The sequence below is a fragment of the Neolamprologus brichardi genome, chromosome 3, assembly GCF_056152115.1.
Source record: "Neolamprologus brichardi isolate AB-2024 chromosome 3, ASM5615211v1, whole genome shotgun sequence".
Taxonomy (NCBI): Eukaryota; Metazoa; Chordata; class Actinopteri; order Cichliformes; family Cichlidae; genus Neolamprologus; species Neolamprologus brichardi.
The window spans coordinates 60,067,794-60,090,045 of record NC_142106.1 but is presented as its reverse complement, the minus strand read 5'-3'; the positions used below and the strand labels follow the sequence as shown (position 1 = coordinate 60,090,045).

General features: G+C 42.8%; 1 protein-coding gene across 7 annotated transcripts in view; it reads left to right on the top strand.

Annotated features, from left to right (window-relative positions):
• Positions 1-22,252, top strand: part of LOC118453432 (protein NLRC3-like) — an 815,502-nt gene that overhangs the window by 217,189 nt on the left and 576,061 nt on the right. Inside the window, exons 1-6 of one of the 7 annotated variants that reach the window (XM_087837966.1) lie at positions 13,226-13,408; positions 13,666-13,767; positions 14,474-14,552; positions 17,943-18,144; positions 18,296-20,120; positions 20,966-21,139. The exons of 1 other annotated variant lie outside the window; for it this stretch is intronic. In XM_087837966.1, coding sequence (XP_087694092.1) covers positions 13,290-13,408; positions 13,666-13,767; positions 14,474-14,552; positions 17,943-18,144; positions 18,296-20,120; positions 20,966-21,139 — 2,501 coding nt within the window. In that variant the 5' untranslated portion in view covers positions 13,226-13,289. Of the gene's footprint in view, positions 1-13,225; positions 13,409-13,665; positions 13,768-14,473; positions 14,553-17,942; positions 18,145-18,295; positions 20,121-20,965; positions 21,140-22,252 lie in introns of those variants that run through there. 5 more of the 7 variants (XM_087837945.1, XM_087837969.1, XM_087837971.1 and 2 more) reach the window with 5 other exon arrangements.

Here is a 22,252-nt window from a genome sequence, read left to right as displayed (position 1 = left end):
CTTCAAGTAACTTAAAGAAGTCCAGATGCTTTTCTTTGCAGCTCCTTTGACTACGATGACCTGGATGACTGAGAACCTTCACAGACATAGAACAGCAGTCGTACATTTATTTACAAACCCCACGTGTACAGGGCAGGATGTGCAATGGTCCAGGGGAAAAGGGACAAAGTCCAACACACGCTCTGCTCACTCGCTCCTCTCGTATTTGTTTTCAGCACACTCACTCTCACTCCACTCCACGCCACCAGGGAAACAGATCGGGGTCACGGACGAGTCCGAGAACCTGAGCACAAGAGAACTGCGGTGAGCATAAACAGAGGAATCACACGACGAGTCCAGGTCATCAGGTAGATTCACGGCAGGTGCGTGGGCCAAGGGCGGAGCCCAGCTGAGCTCCGCCCAGGCAGACAGGTGAGAGACAGGAGAGAGAGACATATAACCATAGTATGCTAATAGCAAATTCTTTAGTCAGGTTTAAAGTGAGATCCTTCTTTAAGGGCAGCTTCATCTGCTGGTAATGACAGATGTTTCTAGTATATCAGGCTTGGCCAACATTACAGGGACTTACTTGCAGAGACCCACGAGATCCAAACTTGGTGCTTTTATGATTGGTGCAGATGCTCTAAGCTACTATTAACCAATAAGAACCACGGGGTGAGGTGTCACTACAAGAACTTATCAGCCACCAACTTGTATATATAACTTTCCTCACACTTGTAAAACTCTGTCAGTAGAATTCAATGGGGCAGAGTGACCTGAGCACAGGCCCACTCTGTGACACTCAGAGCTTTGTGGATATCATCTGCAGGTGCACGTACTGGGAGTGCATGTACAGGCAGCTTGCAGCCACTTTGCCACCACTTTAGGACAATGTTTACAGTAGACTGAGCCACACTGACTTTGAGCAGTCATTGTGCTGCTGCATGGCTGATGGCACTGTCCCTGCAGCTGTCAGGGACAACAAGAACCACTCAACTACCTCAGCCAAGCCGAGACTGTGCTGATGTTGTGAGCTGAGACCAAGACACTAACCCAGGATGGTGATATGATGGTGTGAGAGTGGGTGGATGAGCCCATCCCACCTTAAATATAGAAATATCTGTAATGCAACACATGTTTTATGCAACATGAACATATTTCCCACGCTGTTTCATGTTGTGTTTCCAAGATTTCAGTTTACTGTAACTTTCATTTGTATTTCCTTCAGTCTGTTAATCTTGGAGCTTCTTATTACCAGGTGAGAACATGTAACCGTCTGTAGATGTGATGACACTATGGAGCGGGATCTCCTGTCTAGTGCTGCACAGAAAGCTGATGTCACTGCAGCTGCTAATATGTGCTGCAGCCAAGCCTACATGAGAGGGCTGTGCTGTGGAACAGGGTGGTGCAGGTGGTGTTATCTACATTTGAACATTAGACAACAGTCACATGAAGACACTTGATGTTGTTAGCTAAAGACCTACAATAAGAGAAAGAGAGCAGCAGCACTAGTGCAGCAACAGCAGCTAATGTTCTAAAAACACTGATCAATGATTTGACTGTAGCTGCTCCAACTGTCTGTCAGTGATGCTGTTGGAGATGAATGTTTCAGTAACACTGACTGAGACTGAAATGGTTTTAACACTGGTTTCATGTTCAGATAGATTTGACATGCTGTAAAATGTCACATATTTCTGATATATGTATAATACATAATCATGCTGTTACACACATTCATATTTGACTGTTACTGTATCATATTCAGTCCTCGTCTTACACTCAGGTGTTCATCGCAGTCACAGACGTGTCTGTAGTTGTTGTTGTCAGCCATGGAGGAACATTTCTGTGTGTGTGTGACTTTTACTGCTACCCTTCATTACATAATTACCAACAAGAATAAACTGTTAATTACCACCAAAGAACAGCTCACTTCCAGATGTTAGCTGCCAAAAGATTTTGTCAAATGTTTATTATCAACTTGTTTTTTATTTTTCAACCTAAATATCACCTGCTTTAAAGCAGCCTGGTTGTCTAGCAGTACTAGTTTCTGTCACTAGATGGCAGTGTAGGCTTTGGTATGTGTTTGATCACTTTGTGTTTTTCTGTTTCTGCTGTGATCACAGCTGAGACGTGTTTGGTTCTGTGGGCCTTTCAGTTTCATCTAAAACCTCCTGAAAGTCTGAATAATCGTCACCTTCGTTGAGATCAGACAAAAGCACTAACTAACAATAACAACTAGTAAGTGTCTCAGTTACCAGAAATTACAGTCAGAGATGAGTATTTATGAAACCTCAGAGAAATCAAACTTCATAACATTTATAGAACCAGAATTATCCTGTATGTTAATCATCTGAAACATCATTATTATCTAAATACTTCATTAATCATTTTCTGAGTAATAAACCTATAATTTACAACCATAACAGCTCCTAAATAACTGGTCTGTCTGTGTGTCATACTTTAGACATATAAAACTGCTGTCACTGATGATGTTCTGAACTTATTGATCCAGATCTTTTAAATCTGTCTTAATGTAACCGGCGTGTTCCTACGTTGTGTCTGACAATGAAAGGTCAAAGAAACAAAGAGCTCCAAGTCATTAACTTGCTCGCTCCAGCTCCTACAACCAAATGCAAACAGGAGGGACGAGGGTTAACTCCACCCACCACAACTTCCAAGCTAGCAAGATCTATTCATGCTAGCATAGACTGTGCCTGTAACACATTTGTGGCACACACGTACTACACATTCACAGCATCTAGCAAAGACACAATGATGACAATAATTGACCTAAAAACACAATCAGAAACATCAGGGTGGCTAAATATACATTATCTGTGTGTTGTACAGTGTTGGGAAAGAAATGACACCGACCTCTCCCACAGGGGAATTGTAGCAAAGGGGAGGGGCCAAAGGGGTACCCCAAAATTTACAGGGTTGCACCAAAGAAGAAGAAGAAGAATGAGGAGGGGCTCCAACTGATAATAAACATAAGTGCAGACTTGGAGGTCCTGAAAGTCAGCTATAACAGGAACAGTTTGGTTCCATTAATAAACTACATACTAATGCTCACTATTGTGTAGTTATTATAAAGAAGAGTCCATGTGTCAGTATTCACACACCTGGCTTGGGTTTCTGCAGCTAATTGGTCACCTGTGAGGAGACAAACCCACAGCATGCAGGTCATTTCTACATCTGTTGGTGTGTCCTCAGTTTCCCAGCATGCCTTGGCTGTGCTCATGGAAGTGAATGAGGGGGAAAGATCTGTCCTGCTGCCCTGTCAGTACTCGGATTTCATACCTGGTGATCTCAGAGGACAAAAGCAGCGTTACAGCGGCGCACATCGATGAGAGCTGATGCTCTCAACACTGCAGACCTCCGCCTGTCTCTGAGAAAACCAACAATGGCTGTCAGCAGCGACTACACCTGCTCCACCAGTGCTGGGAGAGAAGAGCTGAGACTGACAGCTCTTTGTACAGGTCAGTACTGTAGAGGTCAGAGGTCAGTTTGCTGACAAACCATTTAAAAACATTTTTGAGCTAAAATCCACGGAAGTCACAGAGGAAAGACGAGACACTGCAGAGAGGATCCAGAATATCTGATGTTTTCTGATGACAGTTAAAGTTTCCAGCTATCAAAAAGTGTAACAGCGCAGCCTTCATGTCCTTTCAGTTCTCCATCATTAATGATGACTGTCCGTTATAAATCATGTTGGCTAGTTTTCTAACTCAGTCCATGTCTCCAAAGCAAACTTGTGTCCCACACTTTCTGTGCTGAGTCTTCAGGGATTCTTTTCACTCGGTGCTGAACTAACTTTAATGAATTGGGGCTCCAAAGAAACCCCAGCCCTCCCTAAACAAGGCTAACAATGCAACAACTCTTTGGGCACTCTGTGGTGTAGCTATTAATCACAATCAGCTTTACTGACCACAGATATGCACACATGACAGCTTCATGACAGACACTTACTATATGCACAGCACATGCATGAGGACTGACTATAAATATCTACAGAGCCACTTCCTCTATCTGCTGCTGGTACATACCCGTCCTTCCATCATGGCTGCCCTCCTTGCTCCTCCTCTTTCTCTGCTTTCTGCTGTCTGAGGTTTTCACTAAGTACACGGTCAGTCGTGGCTGATGTCTGTGGTCTCGTCCTGAACAGTGGTTCTGCTGACACTCACTGGTCCTCTGACTCGTTCCTTCCTCGTGTCAGTGCTTTCAGTCTTCTCCTTTGGCGAGCTCATTATCCCAGCTGGGTATCTGATCAGGGCGGCGCAGGTGGTGATCGGCCACAGTCAGATCCACCTACGAGCATCTTTGAGGGAAACATCCTGGTGGCAAAAGACGTTGAGCTGAAAGTCAGAGTGTAGCTAGCATACAGCTAACGCTAAGTCATTTCAAAGAGTTCTCAGTCACGTCTGAGCAACAACAGGAAGTGCTGTGGACTTTTGGAGGAAACAGAAAGTTCATGTTGATGTCACAGCTCATTGCTCGCCCAGATCTTTGCACATCTGTAGAACTTTGCTGCAGAATGCAAAGCACACGTGGCTACAGGAAGAGTTTTAGCTCCAACTTTGTTGGAGCTGAACATGAGAAATCCTCAACACCAAGACTGATCACAAACACACAAAGCCCCGGGTCCACAAACTGTACGTGTCTCATTACAACACAACGTGACCAAACAACTATGTTAATAAGGAGAAAGCTGCTCTGAAGTCATTAGTGACATCACCTCCTCTGTCTCCACCCGCCTGCAGGCCTTCACCTCCTCATTCATCCACAGTCGGCCTCCCTCTGCTCCATCAGCTGACGTCCTCTGTACAACTACCTGCTGTAATCTTTGATTTCTTCTTCTTTGTATCCTGCAAAGCTCAAAATTCACTATAATACAAAGACATTTCAGAAACGCTGCACTGAGTGAAACAACAGCAGTGACCTAAATGAGTCTCCAGCGTATTCAAAGAGATTTTCTGTGAAGCATTAAAATCAAACTTTTGTTTCTCATCCTTTCAGTTTTGTGCTCGTGCTGTTAGTCTGAGAAGCTCCTTGTTTGAAGTCAGCTCAGGATCATAAAGACTTCAAATCTATTTGATGCCTGAGTAACTTACATACGGAGAAACATCTGGATCAAATCCACACTGAATGTTTCTGTGACACATTTAAAAGAAGTCTGTTGTTCACAGTCGTGCTTGTACAGAGGGCTGACAGCTGACAGGACCTAACAGAAATAATGTGTCTGTGCTGAATGAGACACTAACATAACACATGATGATGTTCATGAGTCTGATGGAAACACTGGTTCTTTCAGTCACTGGTGTCCTCACTCCAGTCCATGTGAGCTGGAACTAATGATTTGATCTTAATTGTGTCAATGTTGTTGGATCTGTTTACATATGTTATTAAAAACAGTTTTATCTAACGTGATCCTTTCATATTTTAATAAGTGTTCATTGTTATTATGGGCTGTAACAGGCTGACTGTGTCACAGAGGATTTCATCCTTTGTCCATCAGGACAGTCAGACAGAAATCTGCTTCCTGTTCCCAGTGTGAGCGTTTGTCAGCCTCACTGATGGAGGACGGCTCTCTCACAGTGTGCAGACATATTTAATTACTGCTAACAGTCACAGTTCATCGCAGCAGCTGTTTAACATGGACGTGAAAGAATCAGAGATCCAACATCTGACCTGGACCCACAGCACTGATCACTGATCACAGAGTCTGTTACACAGACTGACCGTTCTGTGGTCAAACATGAAGGCATCAACGTGACCTCTGACCTTTACCTACAGTGTTTCAGTCTATTTGAACTTTTTACTTTGAGCCTCATGATCACTGTGATAACATGTGATCATTCAGCCCCACGAGTTCATGGCTATACTGGAGGAAATGCATCTTTATTAGAAGGACCAGACCTCAGACCTCACACTTCCTTTCTTCTATTTGTCTGAAAATGAGACGTCAACAGCATCACATTAATGTTTAAAGCTCCCACGTGGTTTACATTTCCTCCATGGAAACAGGAAGTGCTGCTTTTAATTTGAAAACACATTAATGTTTAAAGCTCCCACGTGGTTTACATTTCCTCCATGGAAACAGGAAGTGCTGCTTTTAATTTGAAAACACATTAATGTTTAAAGCTCCCACGTGGTTTACATTTCCTCCATGGAAACAGGAAGTGCTGCTTTTAATTTGAAAACACATTAATGTTTAAAGCTCCCACGTGGTTTATATTTCCTCCATGGAAACAGGAAGTGCTGCTTTTAATTTGAAAACACATTAATGTTTAAAGCTCCCACGTGGTTTACATTTCCTCGATTGAAACAGGAAGTGCTGCTTTTAATTTGAAAACACATTAATATTTAAAGCTCCCACGTGGTTTACATTTCCTCCATGGAAACAGGAAGTGCTGCTTTTAATTTGAAAACACATTAATGTTTAAAGCTTCCACGTTTTTTACATTTCCTCCATGGAAACAGGAAGTGCTGCTTTTAATTTGAAAACACATTAATGTTTAAAGCTCCCACGTGGTTTACATTTCCTCGATTGAAACAGGAAGTGCTGCTTTTAATTTGAAAACACATTAATGTTTAAATCTTCCACGTGGTTTACATTTCTCCATGGAAACAGGAAGTGCTGCTTTTAATTTGAAAACACATTAATGTTTAAAGCTTCCACGTGGTTTACATTTCCTCCATGGAAACAGGAAGTGCTGCTTTTAATTTGAAAACACATTAATGTTTAAATCTTCCACGTGGTTTACATTTCCTCCATGGAAACAGGAAGTGCTGCTTTTAATTTGAAAACACATTAATGTTTAAAGCTCAGACGTGGTTTACATTTCCTCCATGGAAACAGGAAGTGCTGCTTTTAATTTGAAAACACATTAATGTTTAAAGCTCCCACGTGGTTTACATTTCCTCCATGGAAACAGGAAGTGCTGCTTTTAATTTGAAAACACATTAATGTTTAAAGCTTCCACGTGGTTTACATTTCCTCCATGGAAACAGGAAGTGCTGCTTTTAATTTGAAAACACATTAATGTTTAAAGCTCCCACGTGGTTTACATTTCCGCCATGGAAACAGGAAGTGCTGCTTTTAATTTGAAAACACATTAATGTTTAAAGCTTCCACGTGGTTTACATTTCCTCCATGGAAACAGGAAGTGCTGCTTTTAATTTGAAAACACATTAATGTTTAAAGCTCCCATGTGGTTTACATTTCCTCCATGGAAACAGGAAGTGCTGCTTTTAATTTGAAAACACATTAATGTTTAAAGCTTCCACGTGGTTTACATTTCCTCCATGGAAACAGGAAGTGCTGCTTTTAATTTGAAAACACATTTAAGGATGTGGAAAATTACAAATCTGGCAGCTTTCGTTGGACATGAAGTCGGTAATGTGTCTGTGTGACAGCTGTGGAAGCACAGGAGCAACGTCTGTGGGAAAATCCACAGACTCTGTAACGCTCGGACATGTTTGAAGGAGGTTTTTCACAATAAAAGCCAAGATTCAGTTTAAATGAAACGTCGTTCACCTTGTAAGGAAACATTTTGTGGACACGATCGTTGTCCAGCTAACAAAGTTAGTCCAGTGAGAGACGCAGGAGGAGCAGAGGTCAGCTCACTGTGACAGAGGTCAAACAGATGTGACAGGACACACTGGTGTGTTTCATCTCCACACACACACAAACCACAGCAACACTGACTCCACACTCAGCCTCCCAGTGACCGTGAGCTTACCCGTGACACCCTCTGTGGACCCTCTGTGTCATGTGATGGTGATACAGGACGTTTTCCACACCCAGCTCCACACTGAGTCCTGGCTTCAGTGGGTGAGTCCATCCAGCAGAGACGTGGAGACACAAAGAGCTGCTGGACAGTTTCAGGTGTTGAGTTCAGGTTCATGGTTGTCCACTAGAACCTGATGTAGAAGCTGCAGCGAGCACACGATGATGGGGCCGAGGAGCAGCTCTTTACTCACATCTAGTGCTTTGATGTCCTTTTGCTGCTTAATAAAGTTCAGCTTTCTTCTCCTGCAGATGCTTTGACAAGTCGTTTGCTGCGTCCACACAAAGGAACAGATTGGTTATAATGCAGCTGCTTCAGAGGAATAAAGATGAAACACTGTTTTTATTTCATGTGTAACACCTTTCAATAATGTGTTGACTAAAGTCTATTGACCAGTATAAGTAAAGACATCACACACACACATGGAAACAGGCCACTGGTTTGGCTCCAGTTGTTCTAGATTCAATGATGTTGTTGCTACAGATACATGTTAGCATCTTTATTGTAGTAAAGTCTTGAGAGGCAGTGCTACAGATGTCTTCAAATAAAGTGGTGTATTTAACCTGTGATTGTGCAGCATACAGCCCACACAAAGTTAACGAGTGGCTTTGACATGTACCACAGGCCTTCAAGGTGGCTACAGTTAAACCTTTACTCAAAAAGCCATCTCTAGACCCAGCAGTCTTAGCTAATTATAGGCCAATCTCCAACCTTCCTTTCATATCAAAAATCCTTGAAAGAGTAGTTGTCAAACAGCTAACAGATCATCTGCAGAGGAATGGTTTATTTGAAGAGTTTCAGTCAGGTTTCAGAGCTCATCACAGCACAGAAACAGCTTTAGTGAAGGTTACAAATGATCTTCTTATGGCCTCTGACAGTGGACTCATCTCTGTGCTTGTCCTTCTTGACCTTAGTGCAGCATTCGATACTGTTGACCATAATATCCTGTTAGAGCGATTAGAACATGCTGTAGGTATTACAGGTATTGCACTGCAGTGGTTTGTATCATATCTATCTAATAGACTCCAGTTTGTGCATGTAAATGGAGAGTCCTCTTCACACACTGAGGTTAATTATGGAGTTCCACAGGGTTCAGTGCTAGGACCAATTCTGTTTACATTATACATGCTTCCCCTAGGCAGCATCATTAGAAGACATAGCATACATTTTCACTGCTATGCAGATGACACCCAGCTCTATCTGTCCATGAAGCCAGATAACACACACCAATTAGTTAAACTGCAGGAATGTCTTAAAGACATAAAGACTTGGATGGCCACTAACTTTCTGCTTCTTAACTCAGATAAAACTGAGGTCATTGTACTCGGCGCTGAAAAGCTTAGAAATATGGTATCTAACCAGATTCTTACTCTGGATGGCATTACCTTGGCCTCCAGTAACACTGTGAGGAACCTTGGAGTCATTTTTGACCAGGATATGTCCTTCAACGCACATATTAAACAAATATGTAAGACTGCGTTCTTCCATTTGCGCAACATCTCTAAAATTAGAAATATCCTGTCTCAGAGTGATGCTGAAAAACTAGTTCATGCATTTATTACTTCCAGGCTGGACTACTGCAATTCATTATTATCAGGATGTCCAAAAAACTCACTGAAAAGCCTTCAGTTAATCCAAAATGCTGCAGCAAGAGTGCTGACAGGGACTAGAAAGAGAGAGCAGATTTCTCCTGTTTTGGCTTCCCTTCATTGGCTTCCTGTTAAATCCAGAATTGAATTCAAAATCCTGCTCCTCACATACAAGGTCTTAAATAATCAGGCCCCATCTTATCTTAATGACCTTGTAGTACCATATCACCCTATTAGAGCACTTCGCTCCCGCTCTGCAGGCCTACTTGTTGTTCCTAGAGTATTTAAAAGTAGAATGGGAGGCAGAGCCTTCAGTTTTCAGGCCCCTCTTCTGTGGAACCAGCTTCCAGTTTGGATTCGGGAGACAGACACTATCTCTACTTTTAAGATTAGGCTTAAAACTTTCCTTTCTGCTAAAGCATATAGTTAGGGCTGGACCAGGTGACCCTGAATCCTCCCTTAGTTATGCTGCAATAGACGTAGGCTGCCGGGGGATTCCCATGATGCATTGACTTTTTCCTTTCCAGTCACCTTTCTCACTCACTATGTGTTAACAGACCTCTCTGTATTGAATCATATCTGTTATTAATCTCTGTCTCTCTTCCACAGCATGTCTTTTATCCTGTCTTCCTTCTCTCACCCCAACCGGTCGCAGCAGATGGCCCCGCCCCTCCCTGAGCCTGGTTCTGTCGGAGGTTTCTTCCTGTTAAAAGGGAGTTTTTCCTTCCCACTGTCGCCAAAGTGCTTGCTCATAGGGGGTCATATGATTGTTGGGCTTTTCTCTGTATCTATGAAGCGCCTTGAGGCGACATTTGTTGTGATTTGGCGCTATATAAATAAAATTGAATTGAATTGAATTGAACAGTAAACAGTGCTCCATGTAATACTTGGCTAGATGGCAGTAGCGTGCATTAGCCATGGTAAGTGTTTAGCTTGATTAGCGCTCTGGCTCGGCTGAACAGCTGCTTTAAGAAAAATAAAGTCGTCTTGTTTGTTGAGCAGTACTTTATCAATGTTGTTTCTGTGCAGGTAATTATACGCCTCGGTGCTCTTATAATTACACAATTCCTCGCCAACAACGCCTTCGGAAAATACAAGTCATTAATAATGTGGATGTAGCTAACATCGGGCCATAGTTTAAAGTCATCTACCATGAGAAGTGACGAGCGAGACTCTGCTACTGAACTGTTCTTAAAGATTTTTAAAACATCTCTACTGTCTATACACCTTTAATGTGTTGCCATTTACACCAGGTAAAAACACCTGATTCATTCCAGTTTCTCTGCTTTCACTTTGAATCATGTCAACATGAAGCCTGAACGTCTGTGATGAACACACTATCAGCATCACTGACATATTTCATCATTTAAAAACACTTCCTGTCTCTGTGGTGGTTACAGTGACATCATGCAGTTTGTGCTTTGACCTCCAGAGGGCGACAAATCAGCACAGACAGAGAGCTCCATTCAAACTTTGCTGCCATCAGTAATAATTCTTCAAATATAATCATCAGTGTTTGAGCAGTTATGATATCAGGGACAATCTAGACATGTGTGACAATACAGAACATGTCACATGACACACCTTAAACATCATGTGATCAACTCTCAGTCTGCACTTTCATTCATGACTTCAACAGGTTGAAATGAGCTTTGAACAAACATCAGTGCAGTGCTGAAATATTCAAACGCTGCAGGAAGAAGAACAACAAAGTGATGACAGATGTTTGTGCTTCAAACTGGAAAACCAGCAGAAATAAATCACAACCTGCAAGAGGTTTGGAGTTTCCGAGGTGCACCTGAACGCAGCACACAGTGTCCAATGCTCCTGATTGTCCTCAAACGTCTCTTTGGGTGTTTCCTTCTTGCTCAAAGTTTACTTTCACTTCCTGAACTTCGTGCAGTGGAGCTTGTTGTTGGTGTGTGAAGAAACTGTAAGTTTGCTTTGTTTCCTCCTTTAACAGTTTGTCTTTAGGAACTTTACTGTTTGTTCAGCTCATGTTTGATTTCTTCACACAACAAACTGTGTGTGTTTGTATTTCCGGTCTCTCCATTAAAGTCAGTGTGTAATGTTTTCCTGGCTAACATCAGCTGTGTGCAGCTTAGTTCAGCACAAATCTGCCGCTCCATAGTTCACGGTAACGGACTCACAGCTGGACCAACGAGGCCGAGTGTGGCTCAAGAGTTGGCAGTTCGCCTTGTAATCGGAAGGTTGCCGGTTCAAGCCCCGGCTCGGACAGTCTCGGTCGTTGTGTCCTTGGGCAAGACACCTACCGCCTACTGGTGTTGGCCAGAAGGGCCGATCGCGCGATATGGCAGCCTGGCTTCTGTCAGTCTGCCCCAGGGCAGCTGTGGCTACAACTGTAGCTGCCTCCACCAGTGTGTGAATGTGAGAGTGAATGGGTGGATGACTGGACGTGTAAAAGCGCTTTCCCTAGGCAGGACTAGTAAAAGCGCTATACAAATACCATACAAATGCCATTTACCATTTACAGTTAACAACAACAGTCACTGCATCACTGACACACAAACGTCATCTCTGTCAATAAAAACATTCATACATGGAATAAAAACACATCAGTGGATCATTGCTGGAGCTGCCTGGACTTCAGTCTTCAGGATCTCAACCAACAGCATCGACATGCTGCTCCAGATGTTTGTGCTCCAGGTGTCTGTGCTCCAGATGTCTGTGTTCCAGATGTTTGTGCTCCAGATGTCTGTGTTCCAGATGTTTGTGCTCCATGTGTTTGTGCTCCAGATGTCTGTGCTCCAGACGTCTGTGCTCCAGACGTCTGTGTTCCAGACGTCTGTGCTCCAGACGTCTGTGCTCCAGAAGTCTGTGTTCCAGATGTTTGTGCTTCAGATGTCTGTGTTCCAGATGTCTGTGCTCCAGATGTCTGTGTTCCAGACGTCTGTGTTGCAGACGTCTGTGTTGCAGACGTCTGTGTTCCAGATGTCTGTGCTCCAGATGTTTGTGCTTCAGGTGTCTGTGTTCCAGGTGTCTGTGCTCCATGTGTCTGTGCTCCATGTGTTTGTGCTCCAGATGTCTGTGCTCCAGATGTCTGTGCTCCAGATGTTTGTGCTCCATGTGTTTGTGCTCCAGATGTCTGTGCTCCAGATGTCTGTGTTCCAGATGTCTGTGTTCCAGATGTCTGTGCTCCAGATGTCTGTGTTCCAGATGTCTGTGCTCCATGTGTTTGTGCTCCAGATGTCTGTGTTCCAGATGTCTGTGCTCCAGATGTCTGTGTTCCAGATGTCTGTGCTCCATGTGTTTGTGCTCCAGATGTCTGTGCTCCAGATGTCTGTGTTCCAGATGTCTGTGTTCCAGATGTCTGTGTTCCAGATGTCTGTGCTCCAGATGTCTGTGTTCCAGATGTTTGTGCTCCAGATGTCTGTGCTCCAGATGTCTGTGCTCCATGTGTTTGTGCTCCAGATGTCTGTGTTCCAGATGTCTGTGCTCCAGATGTTTGTGCTCCAGGTGTCTGTGCTCCAGTTGTCTTTGCTCCAGATGTTTGTGCTTCAGATGTCTGTGTTCCAGATGTTTGTGCTCCTGGTTGAAAGGCTCTCAGTTTCCTCCTTGAAAGAAGTGTTTATATTGTTGTTATATTGTTGACCCACCATTGATCATGTGACTCATCACATGATCAATGTTTAGCATCTCTTTCCCTCTCAGGTTTAAATATCTGGGTCTCTCCACCGTTTGGTTTTAGAACTGAAGAAGCTTCTTGGATGAAACGTCTTCCAGAAACTTAAAGACGTCTCTTTTCTCTCCAAGCTCCTTAGATCACATGACCTGGATGACTGAGCCTACAGACATATTGACCTGGTTTCTAGGTCACATGACAGGTCAGAGGTCAGCGACTGTAACTCAGTTACTCCTGTTAATGTGAACTCACTGAGTGTTTGTGGTTTACCTCTCAGACTGACTGAAGATGATGATGGAGGAAGAGGAGGACAGAGCAGAGTCTGCAGGGTCCAGCTGTCCGTCTGTGAGGAGTGACCGGTCCAAAGAACAAAATCCAGACTTCAGTGGTGAACCTGGACCAACGAGGTCAGAGAGCTGAACTCTCTGAGTTAACAGAAATAATTCTGCACTGACATCATAATCAGTGTTGATTCTGGTTGATTGTCTGACTGTGTTTGTGAGCTGAGAGGAAATGAAAATGAGTTTGTAACAAAAATCAGTTTTGTCCAGTTTTCCTGTAAAAAGCTGAACTCTAATCTAAGAGGACTGTTACTGACAGGAAACAGCTGCATTATCTGCAGGCTGTGTGATCACAGCTGCTTCAATCATGTTTGTGTCTGCAGAGGTCAGAGGTCACAGTCTGCAGGGTCCAGCTGTCCGTCTGTGAGGAGTGACCGGTCCAAAAATGAACCTCCATTCTTCAGTGGAGAACCTGGACCAACGAGGTCAGAGAGCTGTGATGACTCCTTTACATGTTTGTGTTTCCTGGATAAATATGACCTGAAACATCCTCAGATTGTTACAAAGATTCATTAAAAAGAAAACAATGAAAGAGAAAAGATCCAAATGTTAGACTTGGTCATTTGCTGTTTGAGGACAGTGATGCTCATATCTGTGGGGAAAGTGTGACCTGAGTGGGTTCATGTTTGTCTTTAAAGAACAGAGCTGCTCTGATTCTCTTTGTGTCTGATCTGTTAAACAGTCTGAGAGGTCACACAGAGACCCAGCAGCTAAAGCCTGGATCATACTGGCTGCTGTTAATGAGACTCCATCAGGACAACACTGAGCCACAGTGGTGTTCATGGAAATCAATCAAGAAATTCAACTTCACACTGTATTACCAAAGTACTGACTCGTCTGCCTTCACACACATGTAAACTTGAGTGACATCATATTCTGAGTCCACAGCATTCAATATGATGTCAGCCAAGAGTTCAACATATAACAGCTTAAACTGTTCTAAAAAGGTTTTTTCACAGGTTTAAAAGTGTTTACGGGAATTTTTAAGGGTTCTTTCAGAAGCACATACGTGAGGTTAGACACAGGAAGCAGCAACACTGACTGAACACAGCTTTTAGAGGCTAAATTCACATTTTAATAATGAAAGTGGCTTCATGTGTGTGTGTGTGTGTGTCCATGGTTCCTCCACAGAGTGGACCAGCAGAGCTCAGAGGTTCCCAGTGGTCAGTCTGCCCAGCAGCATCAAACACAGCTGGACTCCATATTTAAGGTCTGTACATGTACAACAACTACTTTATTATTATTAATAATACATTTATTTATAGGTCCCTTTCAGAACACCAAGGACTCTGTGGACTAAATGACCAAAAGAAACAAACTTTGAAATCAGACGGTGCAAATGTGATCACAGGGAAACGTTTTAAACATCGAGGCTTTAAACAAAAACCAAAGTGAAACCGTTTGTAGTCGAGATCAGTGGGAATAAAGTTGAATAACTGTTTCTTCAATAACTTTGAGCTCTTAAAAAAGAAAAACTAGCTGAAAGTCTGGCTGCTCTTATGAAAAGTACAGAGAAATGATGGGTCGCTAAACGCTTGTGCACAATATAAGTGTTTAAATAAATCTAAAGAATAACTCAAAGTCCTACAGTCATACTGAGAAAATCATCTACAGCTAACTATCCAAGTGGATTTGTTTAAGACAGCTCCATCTGCTGGTGGCCCTCTGCAGGTGCATGAAAGGGGCGTGTTTATAGTGAAAGTAGTAGAGAAAGTAAACCCCACGGGAAGGAGGGAGGACTCTCAGCAGCTTCCAGCTCATATTCAGACATTTGACTTCTCACTGAAAGCAGCAAGTTTGAGTGTCTGTACCTTAATTAGAAGAGATAACATGGCCATAGTAATTAGAGTTGATTGAGCAATGCTGTCCTTATAATGTAGTTTATTATTTTTATGGACAAGTCCAGTTTTTCTGTAGAGCCTCTCAAGTTGGTGACAGCAGCAGTCAAAGTTCACGTGTAAAGCAGAGCAGCAAATCAGGTCCAAATGTGTTGTTCACAGTGAGCCGGATCATCAGTGTGCTGCTATGTTAACATCCTGCAGCAGGATGTCTTTGGTCAGAGAATGGATAGATCACTAAGTCATTGTTGAGTTTAGGGAGACAGTAGACAGTTGCAGTAGGTTCAGCCAGTTGACACACAGTAGATAAAAATAACTGAAGGCAGGAGCAGACACCTGTATGACTTTCCACCTCTCAGCATAGATTATTGTCCCTGGGCAGCGCCACAGGGCTGGTAGATGTAAACAAAGCTGGAGGAGAGGATTTATTCATCTGAGAAAAGTCACAGAGTTGTCTTGATGCTCAATCATCCAGGTACGTAAATCCCAAAAAAGTTGATTCTGTTCATCTGGATGTTTTCAGTGGGAGAAACATTTCATCATCATCAGGTGACTTCTTCAGTCTCAGCTGACTGCAGGTTTCAATCTTATAAACAGGACATTTGTATAATGACTGAAACCAGCCCACTGAAGGAACAATGGGCTGGGAGGTCAGTTCAGGCATGATAAGACGTATGTCAACCAGATGTGCCCCAGGTCTGGCAATAACGCCACTGTTTATGCGATAGCATGCCATTTCTGGCCCGATTGTAGTTTTGTGTATGTGGCCCAGGCTCATAGAAAACAGGTCTGGCTGGGATCCGGCATCAAGCTGGCACTTCTGACTGACTGGTGTCATGGCAGAGTGTATGTCAACCAGATGCGGGCCAGGTCTGGCAATGATGCCACTATTTATGTTCCTATTTTCCTATTTTAGTGGGAAGAACCAAATGCCATGTTCCAATACTATACTGCTATGGTAGCTAATGTTTCAAATGCAGGTTTGACAGGTTTGTGAGTGTACACTTTATCCAAAACCTAGTGAGGGTTTACTCATCTTTGCCAGTAGGTGGCTGTAGCTCAGGCGGTAGAGCAGGTCTCCTATTGATTGGAAGGTTAGTGGTTCGATCCCTGGCTCCTCCAGTCTGCATGTCGTGAGTGTGAATGTGTATGAATGTAGTTAGGAAGCACTCAGTTAAGAGAAAGTGTGTGGTTGGGTGAATGTGGCATGTTGTGTAGAGCACTTTGAGTAATATAAGAATCAGTCCATTCACTGTCCGAACAGAGTTTCGTCATGTTACTTTTGCACTATTATGCACATGTTGTTATTACATGGCTTAATTAAGGTACACATTAGGCTGACATCTGGGGCCAGAGCTGAAACTGTTCTGGGCCAGCACAGGACCAGCAGTGTGTCTGCAACTGGCCCGTGGTGGCACACAACTTACCCATGGCCCACATACCACAAAGAAGGACGGCCCTTTGGTGGCCCAGACCAGGTTTGCCAGAGGTAATCCACACATGGGCCAGCAAAGGACCACCAGTGTGTCTGCAACTGGCCTTGTGCTGGCCCATGTGTGGGCCACAATTGGCAAACCAGATATGGGCCAACAAAGGGCCGTCATTCTTTGCAGTATGTGGGCCACGTGTAAGCACATTGTGTGGGCCAAATCCGGACCATACCAATTTTGCTCTGTGGGAGTGGATGATGAGAGTCAAACCTTAAATACTGACCTATATGTGTAAACAGAGTGTACCTTTATGTAGAGATGGCACGATACCACTTTTTTATGTCCGATACCGATATCATAAATTTGGATATCTGCCGATACCGATATGAATCCGATATAGTGTGATTTTTACATCTTGCACAGTTACGTCAGCTGCGTAGAAAAAGATCCTGGTCTAGAAAGTAATATTAAATAAACTCTAACAACAGCTAATCAAGGTTAAACGTGCTGCTGCTGTTGTTCAGCCGCTGGTTTCCTCTTTCTGGTGCAAAGTGGGCCAAAAACAAAAAAGAGAGACGGAGTCGCAACAGAAAAGCCGATCAGCTGATCATTGATCAGTTTCATGATTGAAGTAGCAGCAGGAGAGAGAGAGAGAGAGAGAGAGAGAGAGAGGCAGTCGCTCCATAGATCGGTTGTTAAGCTTAACGTGGGAATGCTTTACAAACATTCAGAGATGAACTTACACACTTGCTTTACTTCTCTCTGGGAAAACTTCCTCAGAGATGAAATGCCGGTTTGGTAGCGAGGCTACAAATACACACAGCCGCTCTATCACGTGACCACACTGCTCCTACGTGCTACGGTTATGAGCCGAGTTACGCCGTGTAGCAAGTTTTGTGAGGTGCTTTTTTGATATTTAATGGATCGGATTACATTTTTTATTCCTCTCCGATATCCGATCCAGTAATTTAGGTCAGTATCGGACCGATACCGATACCGATACGTAATATCTTAACATCTACCTTTAAGACCAGTTGTCTGTATGAGTCACCTGTAACATCTCCAAGTTTCTGGCTTCGATTCTCAACCTGTTGGTAGTTCAGCTCTGAACACCAGTGAAATGTTTCTCCCACTTAAATCACTGCATTCATATGAACAGAATCCATGCTTTGGGATCATGGAGTTGTGGAGAATGTCTCAGTTAATAAGATAAAGTCAAACTTATAATTGGTAAAGAGTTTGTGGATGATATGCCCCTTGATCGTTCGGAAGTGGATGTTGTGTAGACTGAAGTTCAGAGTGGTGGGTCATTCATAAAGTATTCTGTTCCAGCTGCTGGAGGACAACATCATCACTTTTGTGAAGAACGAGCTGAAGAAGGTCCAGAAGGCTCTGAATCCAAATAAGCCCCAGTGCTTGGAGTTTCAGAGGGAGGATGATGAGCAGAGGAGCAGCAGAGAGGCATTTGTGAAGATCACAGTGGACTTCCTGAGGAGAATGAAGCAGGAGGAGCTGGCTGACCGTCTGCAGAGCAGTAAGAGGATTTATCTAAAGATTTAAGCTGCTGGATAAATGAGACACTTGTGACACCAGTGTGTTCTGTCATTTCTCAGTGTGTCAGAAATTGTGATCAGCATTTTGTAAAATATGGTTGTTGAAGTTGTACTTTTATTATTATTATTCAGAACTTCCAGCTGCTGTTTGTCATCGTAAACTTAAATCTGCTCTGAAGAAGAAGTTCCAGTGTGTGTTTGAGGGCATCGCTAAAGCAGGAAACCCAACCCTTCTGAATCAGATCTACACAGAGCTCTACATCACAGAGGGAGGGACTGCAGAGGTCAATGATGAACATGAGGTCAGACAGATTGAAACAGCATCCAGGAAACCACACAGACCAGAAACAACAATCAGACAAGAAGACATCTTTAAAGCCTCACCTGGAAGAGATGAACCAATCAGAACAGTGCTGACAAAGGGAGTGGCTGGCATTGGGAAAACAGTCTTAACACAGAAATACAGCCTGGACTGGGCTGAAGACAAAGCCAACCAGGACATCCAGTTCATGTTTCCATTCACTTTCAGAGAGCTGAATGTGCTGAAAGAGGAAAAGTTCAGCTTGGTGGAACTTGTTCATCACTTCTTTACTGAAACCAAAGAAGCAGGAATCTGCAGCTTTGAAGACTTCCAGGTTGTGTTCATCTTTGATGGTCTGGATGAGTGTCGACTTCCTCTGGACTTCCACAAAACTACAATCCTAACTGACCCTAGAAAGTCCACCTCAGTGGATGTGCTGCTGATAAACCTCATCAGGGGGAAACTGCTTCCCTCTGCTCGCCTCTGGATAACCACACGACCTGCAGCAGCCAATCAGATCCCTCCTGACTGTGTTGGCATGGTGACAGAGGTCAGAGGGTTCACTGACCCACAGAAGGAGGAGTACTTCAGGAAGAGATTCAGAGATGAGGAGCAGGCCAGCAGGATCATCTCCCACATCAAGACATCACGAAGCCTCCACATCATGTGCCACATCCCAGTCTTCTGCTGGATCACTGCTACAGTTCTGGAGGATGTGCTGGAAACCAGGGAGGGACGACAGCTGCCCAAGACCCTGACTGAGATGTACATCCACTTCCTGGTGGTTCAGGCCAAAGTGAAGAAGGTCAAGTATGATGGAGGAGCTGAGACAGATCCACACTGGAGTCCAGAGAGCAGGAAGATGATGGAGTCTCTGGGAAAACTGGCTTTTGATCAGCTGCAGAAAGGAAACCTGATCTTCTATGAATCAGACCTGACAGAGTGTGGCATCGATATCAGAGCAGCCTCAGTGTACTCAGGAGTGTTCACACAGATCTTTAAAGAGGAGAAACAACTGTACCAGGACAAGGTGTTCTGCTTCATCCATTTGAGTGTTCAGGAATTATTGGCTGCTCTTCATGTCCATCTGACCTTCATCAACTCTGGACTCAATCTGCTGGAAGAACAAAAAACAACATCCATGTGGTCTAAATTGTTTGGAAAAAAAGAATTACAGAAAGAAGTTCAATCTGCAGAGAAACACTTCTACCAAACTGCTGTGGACAAGGCCTTACAGAGTCCAAATGGACACCTGGACTTGTTCCTCCGCTTCCTCCTGGGTGTTTCACTGCAGACCAATCAGACTCTCCTACGAGGTCTGCTGACACAGACAGGAAGTAGCTCACAGACCAATCAGGAAACAGTCCAGTACATCAAGGAGAAGCTCAATGAGAATCTGTCTGCAGAGAAAAGCATCAATCTGTTCCACTGTCTGAATGAACTGAATGATCGTTCTCTAGTGGAGGAGATCCAACAGTCCCTGAGATCAGGAAGTCTCTCCACAGATAAACTGTCTCCTGCTCAGTGGTCAGCTCTGGTCTTCATCTTACTGTCATCAGAAAAAGATCTGGATGTGTTTGACCTGCAGAAATACTCTGCTTCAGAGGAGGCTCTTCTGAGGCTGCTGCCAGTGGTCAAAGCCTCCAACAAAGCTCTGTGAGTAAACATGTGATCAGGCTTTTATTTATAACATAAACAGTGTAATGTGTGATGGACCCTTAAAAACTTAAACATATTTATTTGAATGATCATCAGCGCTAAATACAGTATATTATAGTTAATGTTTGATAGCAGCAGTAAATGTCAGAGTGTCTTAAACATATCTGGGTGTCAGCTTTTATCAAAGTCATATTCAGAATCATCCTGTAAGTAAAATTTATTCATACAGCAGCTTTCACAGCTCAAAAACCACAAACTGCTTTACAATAGAAACAGGCAGTAAAAACACAGAAGATAAAAACATTAAACAGCAAACACTGAACATCATGCAGCCTAAAACTAGTGAAAGGCCACTCTGAATACTAGAGTCTGAATAAATGAGTTAGTGGGACCAGTAACAGCATTTAACTGGAAGATCTCAGATGTGAGAAGAGCTGTAGGATTGTAGAAAGTCAGAAATATAGACTGGGACTTAAAGTAAGGACTAAAACTTTAAATAAAGCCTAAAATGAAGAATTATGACCGAATTAACCAATAAGAATCCATTAAATGGGAAAAAAGTCAGTTTAATTTCTGTAATAGTTTTATGATAATTTAATGAGCAGAGAGTTATTGATCAATATGTCAGCTAGTTTGGTGCTAATGCACTGCCCGGCACAATTGGCATTTGCAATAGAATACCAGAATTGATTGACCATTGTCAGGTAACAAATGTCAGCGTCATCCATTTGTTGACTCTCAGTAAAAGAACAGGATTAATTGTTAAATCTAAAAACTCTTTAGTGCACCCTCATTGCAACTTAACAACAGTGTTTGTTTAATGTTTATCTGTCATTTTTCAGACTGAGTCACTGTAAGCTCTCAGAGAGAGGCTATGAAGCTCTGTCCTCAGCTCTCAGCTCCCAGTCCTCTAGTCTGAGACAGCTGGACCTGAGTAACTCTGACCTGCAGGATTCAGGAGTGAAGTTTCTGTCTGAAGGACTGAAGAGTCCACACTGTAAAATGGAAACTCTCAGGTCAGGATTTAAAATTTTCCATTGATGATCACGTTAAACCTGATTTCTATTACTGCATAAACAGTAAATTGATTTTAAAAAAGTCTTAAAGTAGAAATTAGTGTCTGGGGTTTTTAGTGATATTTGTTCACTTTCTGTCTTTCATTTGCAATGAAATGTCCCATCTGCTCCTCTGAGTCCAAAATCTTTATTTTAGCAGTGCTTCATCCACCAAACCTTCTAGTTCGATTCCTGTATTCTGAAGGTTTTTACAGAGCTGTTTGTTCAGCTATCAGAATGTGATTTTCAGAAACATTTAGTAATAAAAATATGATCAATTGATTATTTCTGACTGAAAAGATGAAATATATATTTGGTCATAGTGATATGACTCATTGCCTCACTTAAACATAAAATGTAAACAAAAATTCAAAACAATAGATTAATACAAAACAGAATTTGACTGTTGAGCTTAAAGTGAGCTTAAATGTTATTCACTTCCTGTTTTATTTTGGTAGTTATCGTCTCTGGTTTTTACTTTTACTTCCTCCCCCGACATTGTCTACATTAGTTTCAGCTGTAGAAGATTTTATTGACTGTTTGATTTGTCACTTTTTAAACTATAATTGTTGACTTATAAACTATTGCTAAAATGTATTTTTATTAAAATACCAAATAATTTATTACTTTATCATCTAATTAGATTATAATTCTGTAAATAAGAGTGATAGTGTGGCCTGTGTGGGTTGTCTTCAGGTTCTCTGCTTCCTCCCACAGTCCATAAACATGCATGCAAGGTTAACTGGAGATGTGTGATTGTGAGCATAAATGTTTGTCTGTCTCTGTCTAGCTCTGTTTCTACCTGGCTACATCACCGTGGTTACTGATGCTGAACCAATAACCGTGTCTGGATCAGGTTATGGTCAGAGTTTTTGTTTAAAATCAGCTGAAGTGCCTCATTTTCACTGATTCTTTCATTTACAGAAAGCTTTAAGTGAGATATAGATTCAGTCATATGTTACTAATATTACTTTTAACCTGAGTAGCGAAAGTCCGCGGTGATCTGAAAATGATGTGCCGGGAGTTGTGCCGTTCTCTGCGGCTTCAGTGACCCTCGAGCTCTCGACTAGCTAT